Source organism: Erpetoichthys calabaricus, chromosome 4 (genome assembly GCF_900747795.2).
Source record: "Erpetoichthys calabaricus chromosome 4, fErpCal1.3, whole genome shotgun sequence".
Taxonomy (NCBI): Eukaryota; Metazoa; Chordata; class Cladistia; order Polypteriformes; family Polypteridae; genus Erpetoichthys; species Erpetoichthys calabaricus.
In genome coordinates, this window is record NC_041397.2 from 309,746,449 (window position 1) to 309,763,177 (window position 16,729).

Below are 16,729 nucleotides of genomic sequence, written 5' to 3' on the forward strand. Positions count from 1 at the left end.
GCATAAATCTCAAGTAAACCTTTTTCATGTTTTCATTATGGGGTGTTGTGTGTAGAATTCTGAGGAAAAAAATTAATTTAATCCATTTTGGAATAAGGCTGTAACATAACGAAATGTAGAAAAAGTGATGCGCTGTGAATACTTTCCGGATGCACTGTAATTCTTACAGTACCACTGCCTCTGTCCAAGTGGGAGAGGGATCGGTGTATCATGTAGATGATGGCATCCTCCGCTCCCACCTTCTCCTGGTATGCGAACTGCAGAGGGTCAAGGGCGTGGCGGACCTGTGGCCTCAGGTGGTGAAGCAGCAGCCACTCCATGGTCTTCATCACATGTGACGTCAGAGCAACAGGCCGGAAGTCATTCAGCTCACTAGGACGTGATACCTTTGGGACTGAGGTGATGTAAGATGTTTTCCAAAGCCTTGGGACTCTCCCCTGTTCCAGGCTCAGGTTGAAGATGCTCTGTAGAGGACTCCCCAGCTCTAACGCACAGGCCTTCAGCAGTCATGGCGATACTCCATCTGGGCCCGCTGCTTTGCTGGCACAAAGTCTCCTCAGCTCTCTGCTTACCTGGGCTGCTGTAATTATGGGTTGGGGTAAACTCTCTCCTATGCTGGTATCAGCAGAAGGATGGGTGGAGCGTGCAGTACTCCGAGGTGAGAGTGGGTTAGGGTGGTCAAACCTGTTAAAAAAGTTGTTCATCTGGTTTGCTCTCTCCAAGTCTCTCTCGATGGTGGCACCCCGCTTGGAGCTGAAGCCAGTGATTATCTTCATCCCATCCCACACTTCCTTCATGCTGTTATTCTGTAACTTCTGCTCCAGCTTTCTCCTGTACTGCTCCTTCGCCGCCAGTAGTGCAACATCAACTTCTGTATGGACATTGTAGTTCCAGTAAGAACAGTACGCTGCTATGCTAACAACAAGCCATGGATTACAGGTGACATCAAAAGCTTTTTGAACCAGAAGAAAGGGGCTTTTAAAGGCGGTGATCAACATGAGCTCAAGCGTGTGCAGAAGGAACTCCGAGTCCAACTCAGGGCGGAAGTGGTGCTGTAAGAATTATGTTTCTGGACTTCTCTAGCGCCTTCAACACCATCCAACCTCTGCTCCTTAGGGACAAGCTGACAGAGATGGGAGTAGGTTCATACCTGGTGGCATGGATTGTGGACTATCTTACTGACAGACCTCTCGGGAACTGCAGGTCTAACATTGTGGTCAGCAGCACAGGAGCGCCGCAGGGGACTGTACTTTCTCCGGTCCTGTTCAGCCTATATACATCGGACTTCCAATACAACTCGTGCAAAAGTTTGCTGACGACACTGCTATCATGGGCTGCATCAGGAGTGGGCAGGAGGAGGAGTATAGGAACCTAATCAAGGACTTTGTTAAATGGTGCAACTCAAACCACCTACAACTGAACGCTGTGCTTTGGAGTTGATTAAGTCGTATTTGTCTGACAGAAGTGTTTGTTCTGTTAGCTTTGGTGATTCTTGGTGCCTCTTACTTGAGAAGTTCCTCAGAATTCTATTTTCTCCTTTCTTTACTGTTTAGACTTCATTTGAGGTCCATTTTTAGAAGTTATGGCCTCTCGTTTCTTGTTTCGAGTTATTTACCCTTGAAACACGTGTGACAGATTGGGGTGCTATCGTCCCCTTGAACCCTCAGACCACATGCCAGACACCAGATAAAAGTCCAAATAATGAATTTATTACTATAATAATGTGCACAAAGCACCCCCACTCCACAATACTCAATAATTCTCAATAAACAATAACGATCAACAATCCTCCTCTCCCAGCAGCTCAGTCACCCTTCCTCCCAACTCGGCTCAACTTTCTGGGCTTTCCCATAGTCCTTTTATATCTCTTGACCCGGAAGTGCTTCTTTCCCTCGGTCCGTGTGATTTCCCAGCACTTCCGGGTCAGACACAAACTCCTTTTTTTCTTCAACCCGGAAGTACGTCATTTCTTCTGTCCCCGTGACTGGGAAGTACTTCCGGGTTATATGGAAAATATAAGTCCCTGAGCCTCCCTTCAGCGTCCCCTGGTGGCCCCCATGGTATCCCACAGGGCAGTGAATTAAAACTCCAAGGTCCATGATGCCCTGCCGGAATTCGGGACACCTCCGTGTTGTAGGGAGGGCTCCATCTGGCGGCCTGGGGTATTGGCCGGGATAAACTGTCGGCCATCCCCCACACATGGTAATAAAAACTCTTTAAAACTTATGTTGGACTGCCCTTTGAGGATGGTCTTAAACTTGTAAAAGTTAAATGAGGGCAAAAATGAGGTCCTGATGTTTGGGCCAAGTGGTATCAGCAGTGCTCCTCATTTGGATTTGAGCCCCCTGAAACCTTATGGTAGATCCATTGTAAATAACCTGGGTGTAATAATGGATAGTGATTTAAAATCAGATTAAACTCAGTCATTAAGGCTAGGTTCTTTCAATTGAGGCTTTTATCGAAAGTTACCTCCTTCTTATAGTGTCACGATTTGGAAAGGGGTACCCATGTTTATATTTTGCCCCGATTTGACTACTTGTAATGTGCTTTATATTTTTGTCAACCAGGCTTCAACCTCTACAGTTGGTTTTAAATGCTGCAGCTTGTCTTTTAATGGGAACACACAAGCGAGAATTCATTGATCCCAGTGCTGGCCTCCCTGCACTGGTGCCCCGTTGATTTTAGGGTTTTACTGTCTGCCTACAAAGTACTAAATGTCCGGTCTCCCTCTTATCTCTCTGACCTTTTACAATTACACAAGGCCACTCAGGTCTACTGATCAGTTGCTTCTGGTGGTCCCTAAATCAACACTGAAGCATAAGGGAGATCCTGCCTTTGTAGTTGTAGCCCCCCAGACTCTGTAATGGGTCACCACATCATGTTAGACTGGCCCCTACTTTGCCCATTTTTAAACCTCTTCTTTTTTCTATTCCTTGGCTTTTAAATCATTCTCATTCTTAGAGCTGCGTTTGTCCATTTTATTGTCTTTTGTACTGTATTATTCTTGGTTTGACAGCACTTTGGTCAGCTATTGCTGTTCTTAAATGTGCTATATAAATACAGTCATATGAAAAAGTTTGATTTAATTAATTGGATTTAATTTAATTTAATTTAATTTGTATTTAATTCTTTGGATTTTTGTTTATCATTGGCTGAGCTTTCATAGTAGCAACTTCCTTTTCATATATGACATGCCTTATAGAAATAAAGTGGTACCTTGGTATACGTCCGCTTTGGAATAAGTCCAACTTGGTATACGTTCCGTTTGGACACGAAAAATTTTGCTTGGTATACGACCTTTGTTTGGAATATGACTTGCGTGCTAGAACACCGTGCGCTACTCTTGTTCACCTCTCTCGAGAAAAAGGCACGACTGCCCATGAGCGTCAGTATGCCAGTTGCTAGCATTCAGTGAACAACCTGCGCTATAACTCTGTGAACTTTCACATGATATTCTGTTTTTTCGCATAAATTTGAATTGATTGTTGAAAAGTATGAAGGTGGCATGCGTATCCGGGACTTGGCTGCTGCATACCGTATGCCGAAAAAGACGGTATCCACGATTGTGAAAAACAAAGACGTTATTAAAAAGTAAAGTGAGGTTAAATTTTCATTTATTTCATCTAATTGCTGTTGCATTTATGCATTTTAGCATTAAGCAGTGTTTAAATTATTTTATACAACCCCATCAATGTATAATATGCCAATAACAATAGGATTTTTTTTTCATAGGAACGGATTAATCATTTTCCCTTTATTTCTTATGGGAAAAATTTGTTTGGCGTACGTCCTGTTTGGTATAAGTCCAAGGATCTGGAACGGATTAAGGACGTATACCGAGGTACCACTGTAGTAGTATTTCAGCAGTGACATAAGTTTATTGGATTTACAGAAAATATGCAATTTGTATCATAACAAAATTAGACAGGTGCATAAATTTGGGCACCCTAACAGACATATGACATCAATACTTAGTTGAGTCTCCTTTTTTTGCCTCTAGATGCCTCCTATAGCCTTTGATGAGTGTCCGGAGTCTGGATGGAGGTATTTCTGACCATTCTTCCATACAAAATCCCTCCAGTTCAGTTCAATTTGATGGCTGCTGAGCATGGACAGCCTGCTTCAAATCACCCCATAGATTTTCCATGATATTCAAGTCAGGGGACTGTGATGGCCATTCCAGAACATTGTACTTCTCCCTCTGCATGAATGCCTTTGTAGATTTCGAACTGTGTTTTGGGTCATTGTCTTGTTGGAATTTCCAACCCCTGCGTAACTTCAACTTTGTGACTGATGATTGAACATTATCCTGAAGAATTTGTTGATATCAGGTTGAATTCATCTGACCCTCAACTTTAACAAGGGCCTCAGTCCCTGAACTAGCCACACAGCCCCACAGTTTAGTTAACAGCAAGAATCGGCTTCTCATTAAGTAATTGGTTGGAGTTCGAAGCCCCAATTTAGATGGTCATCTGTCGGGTCGTTTCACATCTCATTTCTCTTTGGCTTCCATATAATGAAGAAAAGAATCAACTCAGTGGATGGAATCCTTAAAAACGGGGATATTAAAATGAAGGGAAAAGGAGTTAATTAGCAACGAAAACTGATCACTGATTAGGAAAAGGGTTAGAATGAAAACCTGCAACTACCGTGGCCCTCCGGTATAGGCGTTGGATACCCAACATCTATGAACCCAATCATTACACAAAAGCTAAAAAAAACCTAAAGATATGTGCTTCTTTCCACTTTGATGAATCCATTAATGGCTGTTGGGGTTGTTCTCTTCCCCGTCCACAACCTGCAAATGCTCCCCTTGATTCCTCATGGGAGGCATCATAATGGCTATGACGACCAGCATATTGTAAGCTTATGTGTCCATCACACAATATCAGAAAATAAAGAAAGGTGAAGGTCTCAGGAAGGTTGATCTGCTCAGGTGACCGGAACATTTTATTGGTGTTCTTAGGAAAACAAACAAGAAATTTGACAGTTTTGGAAATGTCTGCTGTGGCAGAATAACAGCACCATCAAGCAATGGAATGAATTTCTGGGTTTAATTAACAGAAAGAATCGGCTTCTTCTTAAGTAATTGGTTTGGAGTTCGAAGCCCCAGTTTAGATGGTCATCTGTCGGCTCGTTTCACATCTCATTTCTGTTTGGCTGCCAATTAACGAAGAAACGAATCAATTCAGAGGGCTGAATCCTTAAAAACAGGGCTATGAAAAAGGAATGTAAAAGGAGTTAATTAGCAGCAAAAACAGGTATCTAATTAAGAAAAGGGTTAAAATGAAAACCTGCAGCCACTACGGCCCTCCAGGATAGGTGTTGGATCCCCAACATCTGCGAACCCGATCATTATACTAAAGCTAAGGAAAACCCAAAGACATGTGCTCCTTTCCACTTTGATGAATCCATTAATGGCTGTCTGGATCCACTCTCTTCCCCGTCCACAGTCTGTAAATGCTCCCCTTGATCTCCTTGTTCCTGAAGCTGTAGATGATAGGATTCATCATGGGGGGCACCATAATGGCTATGATGACCAGCACATTGTAAGCTTCTGCAGACAGCTGCACTCCAATTCCTGGTAATATATAAGAAGTCATCAGTGGAAAATAGAACAGGCAGACCACCAGAAGGTGGGTGAGAAGAGTGCTGAAAGCTTTCTTCTTCCCTTCTGCCGAAGAGATCTTCATGGCAGCCACGACAATCCTGCCATAGGAAAGGAGGATGACTCCTAAGGTTCCAACACCTGTGATTATTGTGGTGCTGGATAAAAGTGTAAGGTGTCTGGGGTCTTCTGTACAAGAAACATGAACCATTGTGACAAAATCACAGAAACAGTATGGTAGGACGTTACTTCGGCAAAATGAAAGCTCTGTAGCAAAAACCATGTAGGGGGTGAGGATGGCAGCAGAAAATATATTCACTAGTAAGATGCTGAACCAAACAGTCTTTTTAGTCACAATGGAGGGGTATCTCAGCGGGTACACAACAGCTACATAGCGATCACAGGCCATAAGAGACAAAAGAAAGCTTTCTGCCAACCCGAGATGGTACACAACTGAAAGCTGGAGCAAGCAGGGCCCATATGGGACAGTGGCGGCCTTGAAGAGCAGGACGGCCAGCATTCGAGGGATGAGGTTGCTGCTGTTGACCACATCAATCACTGCTAAGGTGCCGATGTAGAAAAACATGGGGCTCTGGAGGTGAGGGTTCATGATTACGACCGTAATTACCATCAGGTTTCCAAAGAGTGACACCAGATAGATGAAGGCAAGGGCCACGATGGTAAAGGTCATCTTGTCCGTTTCGATTGCACAATGCAGAATAAACTCTGACACTGTGACAGTGGCGTTAGGCATCTTCACGGGCTCTCCAGTTGAGCTAGAAAATAAAACATAAGAGAAAAGGAGGAACGGTTAGTTTTACGGTAGAGATGCTCGTTTCACTGTTTGTTAACCGTACTTGTCACCAGTTGTTTGCAGGTCCAAGCTGAGGACAACCGGGGCCTGCTTTATTGACTTCAAGGTTTCATCACAATGTATACAGTGAAAAATCAATAAAATCCCTTTTTTCGGATCTCAAAGCCCTCTCCCTATCATCTATGGAGAAGAGAACACATCCAGATGAATCTCTAAACCTTTATAGCGGGTAACATGTTTGCTGAAGCTACAGAACATCACATTCTGCCCAAAACAGCATGTCAGGCATTAGTCACAATCTCTCCAAAGTGACGGTCAGGGTTGACTGTACAGATGCTAGCAACACTTGGACTCAGAACCATCCACAATCTGAGCATCGTGCAAGTGCGAGTGCATTTATTACTCAATGGAGGGGCTAAAATCCAATAAGAACAAACACAAACATCTTCTATTGAAAATGAGGCGTAAAAAGCATGGCAGAATCCATCTTGTAAACCATCCCGGTCATGGTGCTTCCTTCACTTAGTGACATCTCCTCTTCTTACCCATCTAAGGTCTCCTCAGCCAGAGGAGATGTCCACCTTACAGCCACAGTCGGAAACTTTAAAAATAAGCTTGGTGTCCCCATCGTCAGTCACTTGGCACCTGTGGGGTGCCGTGCCGAACTTTGCTACATCTCTTGTCTGCCACCACCTCTCGGCCTTAAGCCAGGTGGCCACTCGGAGCCCTTGCTTGCTCCTGCTCTTTGGTGTTAGTTTCTCCAGCTTAAGAAGTCATATCTGTCTTTTGGCTGGCATTTTGGCCCAGTTCTCATGAATTCCATGGTTTTCCGCTCTCTTGCTAAGCTACCTGACTATAATTTCATGGTATCCAACAGCTATACAACCCGCAACTCAGAAGAGGTCATCCACCTGGATCTAACAGTAGAAGTAGCAGCTTGTTTTACTAAGCCAGTTGCTGCTATGTATGTCCTTCAGAAAATGTACTCCATCTGAAGCTAAGCATGTTTGGGCCCAGTCAGTACTTGGAGGGGAGACCATCTAAGAAAGTGCTTGGGTTGCTGCTGGTGGAGGTGTTGGTGTGGCCCCAGTGCAGTGATGGGGACAATGTGCTGTAAAAATGGCACAGTCCTTAGCATGAGATGTTAAACCGAGATCCTGACTCTGAGTGGTCATAAAAGATCCCTGGGCATCCTTCATAAAGAGCAGGGTGTATCCTGATGTCCTGCTCTCCATGGCTTAGTCATTCTGGCCCCCTAATCATCCCCTGTTTCTAATCTCTCATCCCTTCACCGTCTAATAGCTAATGTGTGGTGAGCGTACTGAAGCCAAAATGGCTACTGTCACATCATCCAGGTGGGCACTACACATTAGTGGTTGCTGAAGTGACTCCGCACTCACTTTCTGTAAGTGCTTTGATTAGGGAGAACAGCACAATATAAATGTAAAAAATTACACCAAACTCACTTGGCTCACTGTACCAGCTCCCATCTCCCAGTGGATCAAAAACTTCCTGACAGATAGGAAGCAGCAAGTGAGACTGGGAAAAATCACATCCAGCACACGAACAGTCAGCACTGGCGCCCCCCCAGGGATGTGTCCTCTCTCCTCTGCTCTTCTCCCTCTACACAAATGACTGCACCTCAAGAGACCCGTCTGTTAAAATCCTGAAGTTCGCAGATGATATGACAGTCATTGGCCTCATCAAGGACAGTGACGAGTCTGTATACAGACGAGAGGTCGAACAGCTGGCCCTCTGGTGCGGTCAAAACAACCTGGAGCTGAACAAGCTTAAAACTGTGGAGATGGCAGTGGACTTCAGGAGGAGCCCCCCAGTGCTGCCCCCTCTCACACTACTCAACAGCATTGTGTCCGCTGTGGAAAACTTTAGGTTTCTGGGATCCACAATTTCCCAGGACCTAAAGTGGGAACTAAACATAAACACAATTGTTAAAAAGGCCCAGCAGAGGTTGTACTTCCTGCGCCAGCTCAGGAAGTTCAACCTGCCTCAGGAGCTGCTCATCCAATTTTACTCTGCAGTAATCCAGTCTGTTCTCTGTTCATCTATCACAGTCTGGTTTGGCTCAGCCACAAAACAGGACAGGAACAGACTTCAACAGACAGTCAGGATTGCAGAAAAAATCATTGGTGTTGATCTGCCCTCCATTCAAGACTTATACAGATCTCGAATCAGGAAACGGGCAGAAAACATCATTGCAGACCCATCACACCCTGGTTACAACCTTTTTCAACTTCTTCCCTCTGGTAGGCGCTACAGAGCACTGTACGCCAAAACTACCAGACATGTGAACAGTTTCTTTCCTCAGGCCATCACTCTCATGAACACTTAAGTCAATCTCACAGCATCAGGGACAATACTAGGTAAAACCGGAGTCCAATTCCTTGTATGTGTACATATACTTGGCCAATAAAGCTGATTCTGATTCTGATTCTGATTCTGATTCTGATTCTGATTATAATAATGGTCGGCATGGTGGCGCAGTGGAAGCGCTGCTGCCTCACAGTAAGGAGACCTGGGTTCGCTTCCTGGGTCCTCCCTACGTGGAGTTTGCATGTTCTCCCCGTGTCTACATGGGTTTCCTCCCACAGTCCAAAGACATGCAGGTTAGGTGGATTGGCGATTCTAAATTGGCCCTAGTGTGGGTTTGTGTGTACCCTGTGGTGGGTTGGCACCCTGCCCGGAATTGGTTCCTGCCTTGTGCCCTGTGTTGGCTGGGATTGGCTCCAGCAGACCTCCGTGACCCTGTAGTGCTTTACTCACTACTCAAAGCGCTCAAGGTGCATTGGTGGTCCTAAATTGTCCCTAGTGTGTGTGTGTGTGTGCCCTGCAGTGGGCTGGCGCCCTGCCCGGGGTTTGTTCCTGCCTTGCGCCCTGTGTTGGCTGGGATTGGCTCCAGCAGACCCCTGTGACCTTGTGTTAGGATATAGCGGGTTGGATAATGGATGGATTATTAATATTATTATTATTATTATTAATATTATTTTGGTTGTTGGCTCTGGCTTTGCTTTCTAAATTTCCCGCCTCCCACTGGTTGACCCTCGCTAGTTTATAATTTTTCATTTCTCCTGATTCCATTTTCCCTTCAAAACTACTGCAAATCCTGGGCATCCTTCATAAACAGTGGGGTGTATCCTGATGTCCTGCCCTCCATGGCCTAGTCATACTGGCCCCCTAATCATCCCCTGTTTCTAATCTCTCACCTCATCACCATCTAACAGCTAATGTGAAGTGAGCGTACTGGCACCAAAATGGCTACTGTCTCATCATCTAGGTGGGTGCTACACATTAGTGGTAGTCGAAGTGGATCAGTGCTCACTTAAGTGCTTTGATTAGATAGAACAGCACAATATAAATGTAAAGAATTATTATTTTTATTCATATTATTTTCGTTTTTGGCTCTGACTTTGTTTTCTAAATTCCCCGTCTCCCACTGGTTGACCCTCGCTAATTAATACTTTTTCATTTCTCCCGATTCAATTTTCCCTTCAAAACTACTGCAATCCCTGGGCATCCTTCGTAAACAGTGGGATGTATCCCGATGTCCTGCCCTCCATTGCCTAGTCACTATTGCCCCCTAATCTTGCCCAGTCTCTACTCTCTCACCTCTTCACCATCTAATAGCTAATGTGTGGTGAGTGTACTGGAGCCAAAATGGCTACTGTCACATCATCCAGGTAGATAATACACATTACTGGTGGTTGAAGTGGCTCCACGCTCACTTAAGTGCATTGATTAGACAGAACAGCACAATATAAATAATTATTATTTTTATTATTAATATTATTTTGGTTTTTGGCTCTGACTTTGTTTTCTAAATTCCCCATCTCCCACTGGTCGACCCTCGCTAGTTTATACTTTTTCATTTCTCCTGATTTCATTTTCCCTTCAAAACTGCTGCCCTACCCGGCATGATCAGTAGAAAACCCTCTTGGCTTTCCAAACAGACATTTAGATCATCTTCAAAACCTTCTCTTGTTATGCCTTCTAGTCAATTCCAATTCTTGTCATTTTACGGACAGTCCCGTGGTCCACCATTCACTTAAGGCAGAGTTTCTTAAACTTTTTTCTGTTGCAACCCAGTCTTGCTATGGACTCTGTGGATGATCGCCAGGGTTGCAGTAAACAAGAATAATCGTCAAAGCAATACCGACTGCGTAATCACACGCTTTGCAAACCTTCTGCGGCCCATTATCATTAAATACAACAGTGACCTGTGACACAACGGCAGTAAGCCACGATAACAAACCCTGACTTGAGGTACAGTGGGGGAAATAAGTATTCGATCTCCTGATAAATTTGTATGTTCGCTCACTTACAAAGAAATGAGCAGTCCCAAATTTTTATGGCAGTCATTTTAAAGGAGAGCGACAATATTAACCAAAAATCCAGAAAAAACACATTACATACAGTAAAAGTTATAAATTGATTTGCATGTCATTGAGAGAAATAAAGAATTGAACCCCTACAACGCAGCCAGAATTCTGGTTCCCACAGATTGGCTGTGTGCCCACGTGGCACATAATTAATCAATCGATCAATTACAGAGCTGCTCTTACTGTTTATATTATACAGTACACACATACATTTGGTTTGCATCTGTAACACACGGTGTACATTTATAGGACTTGTAAAAGTTACCATTTTTTTCACTTTTATTCTCTCTAAATCACGATCACGATACATACTAAGTCGCGGATAGTTGACACAGACTGCTCAGCCAATCAGTGCGCAGCAGGCCTGTTGCACCTTAGAGACCCGGGTTCGATTCCCTGCTGGAAAGAAAGTGTTATTTTTTTTTCTTTTTAACCATATAAAGTGGTATGCACTGTCAGTCAGTCAGATCGTTGTATTTTCACGTGGGATGCTCTTTTTAAAATATTATTTTTAACAATCGAGACTGCAATTAACATGAACAAGTGTCTTTATAACTGTTATTTTTAAGATCCATAAGACATAGACAGACAGAGCACTGCATAATAGACAGACAAATAGAGAAGTCACTAGATATATAAATAAACAGGGAACGCACTGTATAATAGATATAAAAAACAGCTAAGGGGATAGATAAATAGCTATAGCGTGTCTTTATTTGATCCAAATAAATAACATTCAAGCTGATTTATTTACTTTTCTTCCTACAGCATAAAGTCACTAGTGAACTGCAGAGCTTCCTCTGTTTGATCGTCAAGGGCATGCTCACAAATTACACGTGTAATGTCACGAAAAATACCTGCTAACACTTTAGTATGCGAGCAATGGTACAATATGCATTTAGACTTTTTTTGTGCACATACACCAAACTAGTGTTTAGATCAGGAAGGTGTAGCGTTGGCGAAATAAATTACATGCAAGCTATAGCGTGTCTTTATGTGATCCAAATAAGTAACATGCGAGCTATAGCGCAGTCATAATAAATGCGTGTCAATGTCGCATGCTAATGCGGGTTTTTTTTCTGCAGTTATATTCTTGAATAGAAGCGCACTTGTTCTGTTATATTTGTAACTTTTGTGAAAGTGTTTATTTGATATTTGGAATTCAGGCTTCACACATTATACACTTCATGTCTACATTTTGTCAATTATTACTAAAACATGAAAAACTTTTCTGTGTTAACGATGTGTTTACTATACATAGATCGTTGTAGGCATGGAACACACATGACATGCATGTGTTCCAAATAACAATATAGTATTTATAAAAGGTGTCATTTTGCTTCTCACTCTATACAACTCTAAGCAACTGCCATGCAGGTAAACAGACTTGAGCTGAGAAAACCTTGTGCGGCATTGGGGGGATGTGATAGCAGAATGCTTGCTATTTGCTGCTTATCGACACATTTAAAGGACAAAAGACGCTGACGGAGAGGTGAGAAGCGTTTTAAGGTGGGACGGATCTACGAGTTTTTTTGTAGGCTCTGGTAATTCTAGTGTTAAACCGCCACATACCCCCAATAAACCCCCAGACGTCAAATACTTTTTTGCTACACTTTTTAAGGAAAGTTACAATTGACCAAGAAAAAATGAAATTTGAATGACATATTTTTTTCATGCAAAGAGCATAACAATTGCTCATTTTACACACTGCCAATGAACTGTAAAAACAATCTAATCTAATCCAGTCCAGGTTACGCCATAAAATGAAATGACCATAAGTCGAACTGTAGCGAGAATCACTCACTGGAGAAGACGGCAGGTAAGTTTTAAACCTCACAAGTACGGCCCCACACTTCCTTCGTCTTTGGCGACGCTTCCTTCGGGATGATAGGCAGGGCTTATGGCACAGATACGCCGGTATAATAGGCAGAAAAGGTGGAGGGCAGGGCACTCTGGTCTATATGATCGTTATTAAAAGGTTCGTCAACTGTTGATCTTATGTTTAAAGAGATTAGCGATGATAGACCAGCAACGACATTGTGGATAAAAAAAAAAAAAAAGACGTAAACAGGGCAATCAAAAACTAAACTAACCAAATGACCGCAGAGGCAGATGGCAAGCTACACACACCGGACTTCATGCAAAGAAGGAATTCATTACAATCTTTCTCTGATTTAGGTTATATGAATTGGCAATTGGAAACTGTCACTGTTGAATGTGTGTGTGTTTGTGTGCATGCTTATATCCCTGCCATGGACTAGAGTCCTCTCCAGTTTAGTTTTCAGCCATTATTCCAATCCTGGTGAGAAAACCCCTGGCTCTCATAACCCTGAAATGGATTGAGAAGATTCTAGAACCCACCTACTGAACTCTGTCCATTCAGGTCTACAGTGCCAGCTCAGCACTCAAATGCACCTGAATGTTGCACGATGTGTACACTTTCAAACTTGCTTCATTCTGTCTCTGCTTTGGAAGAAATGAAAGATGTTACCTTCTGCTACGGCTCCTCAGCTGTGCTCTTCTTCTGTGATGCTCTTTCTCATATCTGTAGTCACAACCCCACAATCACCCAAGTCAGTGTCCTGTCACATCTAACAGTCCTGATGCTTAAAAACTTTCTTTCACACCATGGTCTCCAAAGACACTGCAGCCCTGCACTAGTGGAGGCAGGCCGATTATTTAATTCCAGATGGAAAATGTTATTTTTAATATTGTTTGTTTTGCCACTCACATTTTCTCCTGTGACATTTTCCGGAGAGCCCCTCATACATGTTGACTTTCAGGCTTAATTAGAGTTTTAGGTGCTTCTCATCGGCATTTCCTCCTGGCAGGTTAATGAATGTCAGGAATACTGTTGTTCAAGCCAAACAGATAGATAGGAAAGGCACTATATAATAGATAGATAGATAGATAGATAGATAGATAGATAGATAGATAGATAGATAGATAGATAGATAGATAGATAGATAGATAGATAGATAGATAGATAGATGTGAAAGGCACTATATGATAGATAGATAGATAGATAGATAGATAGATAGATAGATAGATAGATAGATAGATAGATAGATAGATAGATAGATAGATAGATATGAAAGGCACTATATAATAGATAGATATGAAAGGCACTATATAATAGATAGATAGATAGATAGATAGATAGATAGATAGATAGATAGATAGATAGATAGATAGATAGATATGAAAGGCACTATATATAATAGATAGATAGATAGATAGATAGATAGATAGATAGATAGATAGATAGATAGATAGATAGATAGATAGATAGATAGATAGATAGATAGATATGAAAGGCACTATATAATAGATACATATGAAAGGCACTATAGATAGATAGATAGATAGATAGATAGATAGATAGATAGATAGATAGATAGATAGATAGATAGATAGATAGATAGATAGATATGAAAGGTACTATAGATAGATAGACAGATAGATAGATAGATAGATAGATAGATAGATAGATAGATAGATAGATAGATAGATAGATAGATAGATAGATAGATGTGGAAGGCACTATGTAATAGATAGATAGATAGATAGATAGATAGATAGATAGATAGATAGATAGATAGATAGATAGATAGATAGATAGATAGATAGATAGATGTGAAAGGCACTATATGATAGATAGATATGAAAGGTACTATATAATAGATAGATAGATAGATAGATAGATAGATAGATAGATAGATAGATAGATAGATAGATAGATAGATAGATAGATATGAAAGGCACTATATAATAGATAGATATGAAAGGTACTATATAATAGATAGATAGATAGATAGATAGATAGATAGATAGATAGATAGATAGATAGATAGATAGATAGATAGATAGATAGATAGATATGAAAGGCACTATATAATAGATACATATGAAAGGCACTATAGATAGATAGATAGATAGATAGATAGATAGATAGATAGATAGATAGATAGATAGATAGATAGATAGATAGATAGATAGATATGAAAGGCACTATATAATAGATAGATAGATAGATAGATAGATAGATAGATAGATAGATAGATAGATAGATAGATAGATAGATAGATGTGAAAGGCACTATATGATAGATAGATATGAAAGGTACTATATAATAGATAGATAGATAGATAGATAGATAGATAGATAGATAGATAGATAGATAGATAGATAGATAGATAGATAGATAGATAGATATGAAAGGCACTATATAATAGATAGATATGAAAGGTACTATATAATAGATAGATAGATAGATAGATAGATAGATAGATAGATAGATAGATAGATAGATAGATAGATAGATAGATATGAAAGGCACTATATAATAGATAGATATGAAAGGTACTATATAATAGATAGATAGATAGATAGATAGATAGATAGATAGATAGATAGATAGATAGATAGATAGATAGATAGATAGATAGATAGATATGAAAGGCACTATATAATAGATACATATGAAAGGCACTATAGATAGATAGATAGATAGATAGATAGATAGATAGATAGATAGATAGATAGATAGATAGATAGATAGATAGATAGATAGATAGATAGATATGAAAGGTACTATAGATAGATAGATAGATAGATAGATAGATAGATAGATAGATAGATAGATAGATAGATAGATAGATAGATATGAAAGGCACTATATAATAGATACATATGAAAGGCACTATAGATAGATAGATAGATAGATAGATAGATAGATAGATATTTTTTTTTTTATTTTTAAAAACAAACTTTATTTAATAAACACAGAAAATAAATCATAACAGTAAACCAAACTCAATCTTAAGTCATACAGAAAACATATACACACATTCCTATTTATGAATATTCAGTTTCTAAACATTACATACTCAAATTGTTCTTTAGAATAAAATCTATATATATATTTATCTAATCCCTCCCATTGTTTCCACCCTCCAATCCCACTTATCCATCATATTCTTTATTATCCCAAAGTTATAAATAAGTTAAAAAACAAAAAACACCAAAATCAGAGCACAAATTGTAAATCATAATCTTCATCACATTTACAAAGTACATTATTTATGCACCACACTTCTTTAAACTGTGCTAAGTTATTTGTAGACTTATAAAAATTAAAATCCACTAATATCCTACTTTCACACACTTTTCTAAACAAGACAACAACATCTTCAATCCCACTCCCAGTAATTTTGTTTTTACGTGTCTTCCATATTGACAGTTTTGCCTGCCCGATAATAAAATTAATTAAGATCATATTTTCTCTTGTTTGTCTTGTAATTCTCACCCCAAACACAAACACTGTGCTATTATACGGGACCCCCAGCCCTTCTACTATTCTTTCTATTACAGTAAAGAAGCTCTGGAGTCTCTCACAGTACATAAAAGCATGAAACACAGTTTCCCGCAGACCACAAAAAAGGACAGCAATCAGAAACCCCCGGACATATAATCGATAAGAAGGAGTTCACCGCTAATATCCCATGCACCAACCTCCACTGCAGGTCTCCCACCCTACTGGCCAATGGTGGCTTGTACAACGACCTCCAGGCGGGGTTCAGTCCTTGAGGTGCTCCGAGCTTTTCTCTCCACGGTGTGTCGTGTCTTCGTGTCCTCAGCTGTTCCATGTTGTTCACCTTCACGCACATTCTGTAGAGCTGCTTCCCTGACACCGTAGGCAGAGATAACGCCTCAAGAGAACGTAAGGCTAAAACTTCAGTCTCACCGTCCCTCAGTTCAATAGATAGATAGATAGATAGATAGATAGATAGATAGATAGATAGATAGATAGATAGATAGATAGATAGATAGATAGATAGATAGATAGATAGATAGATAGATAGATAGATAGATAGATAGATAGATATGAAAGGTACTATAGATAGATAGATA

The 16,729-nt window shown here is 40.8% G+C and overlaps 2 protein-coding genes across 2 annotated transcripts in view; one reads left to right on the top strand and one right to left on the bottom strand.

Moving 5' to 3' along the window:
• The window catches only part of dnajc28 (DnaJ (Hsp40) homolog, subfamily C, member 28), a 1,235,492-nt gene that overhangs the window by 205,070 nt on the left and 1,013,693 nt on the right, over positions 1-16,729 (top strand). The gene's annotated exons all lie outside the window — the stretch shown is intronic.
• LOC114641339 (olfactory receptor 1M1-like) lies at positions 4,778-13,379 on the bottom strand. Its single transcript, XM_051925935.1, has 2 exons — positions 13,308-13,379; positions 4,778-6,384 (listed from the first exon to the last, which is right to left on the bottom strand). Exon 2 carries the CDS (start codon positions 6,360-6,362, stop codon positions 5,415-5,417), a length of 948 nt encoding a protein of 315 aa, XP_051781895.1. The 5' UTR covers positions 6,363-6,384; positions 13,308-13,379; the 3' UTR covers positions 4,778-5,414.

Bases quoted from the DNA above. Each gene is read 5' to 3' on its own strand.
- LOC114641339 (XM_051925935.1), bottom strand. From the start codon at position 6,362: ATGCCTAACGCCACTGTCACAGTGTCAGAGTTTATTCTGCATTGTGCA.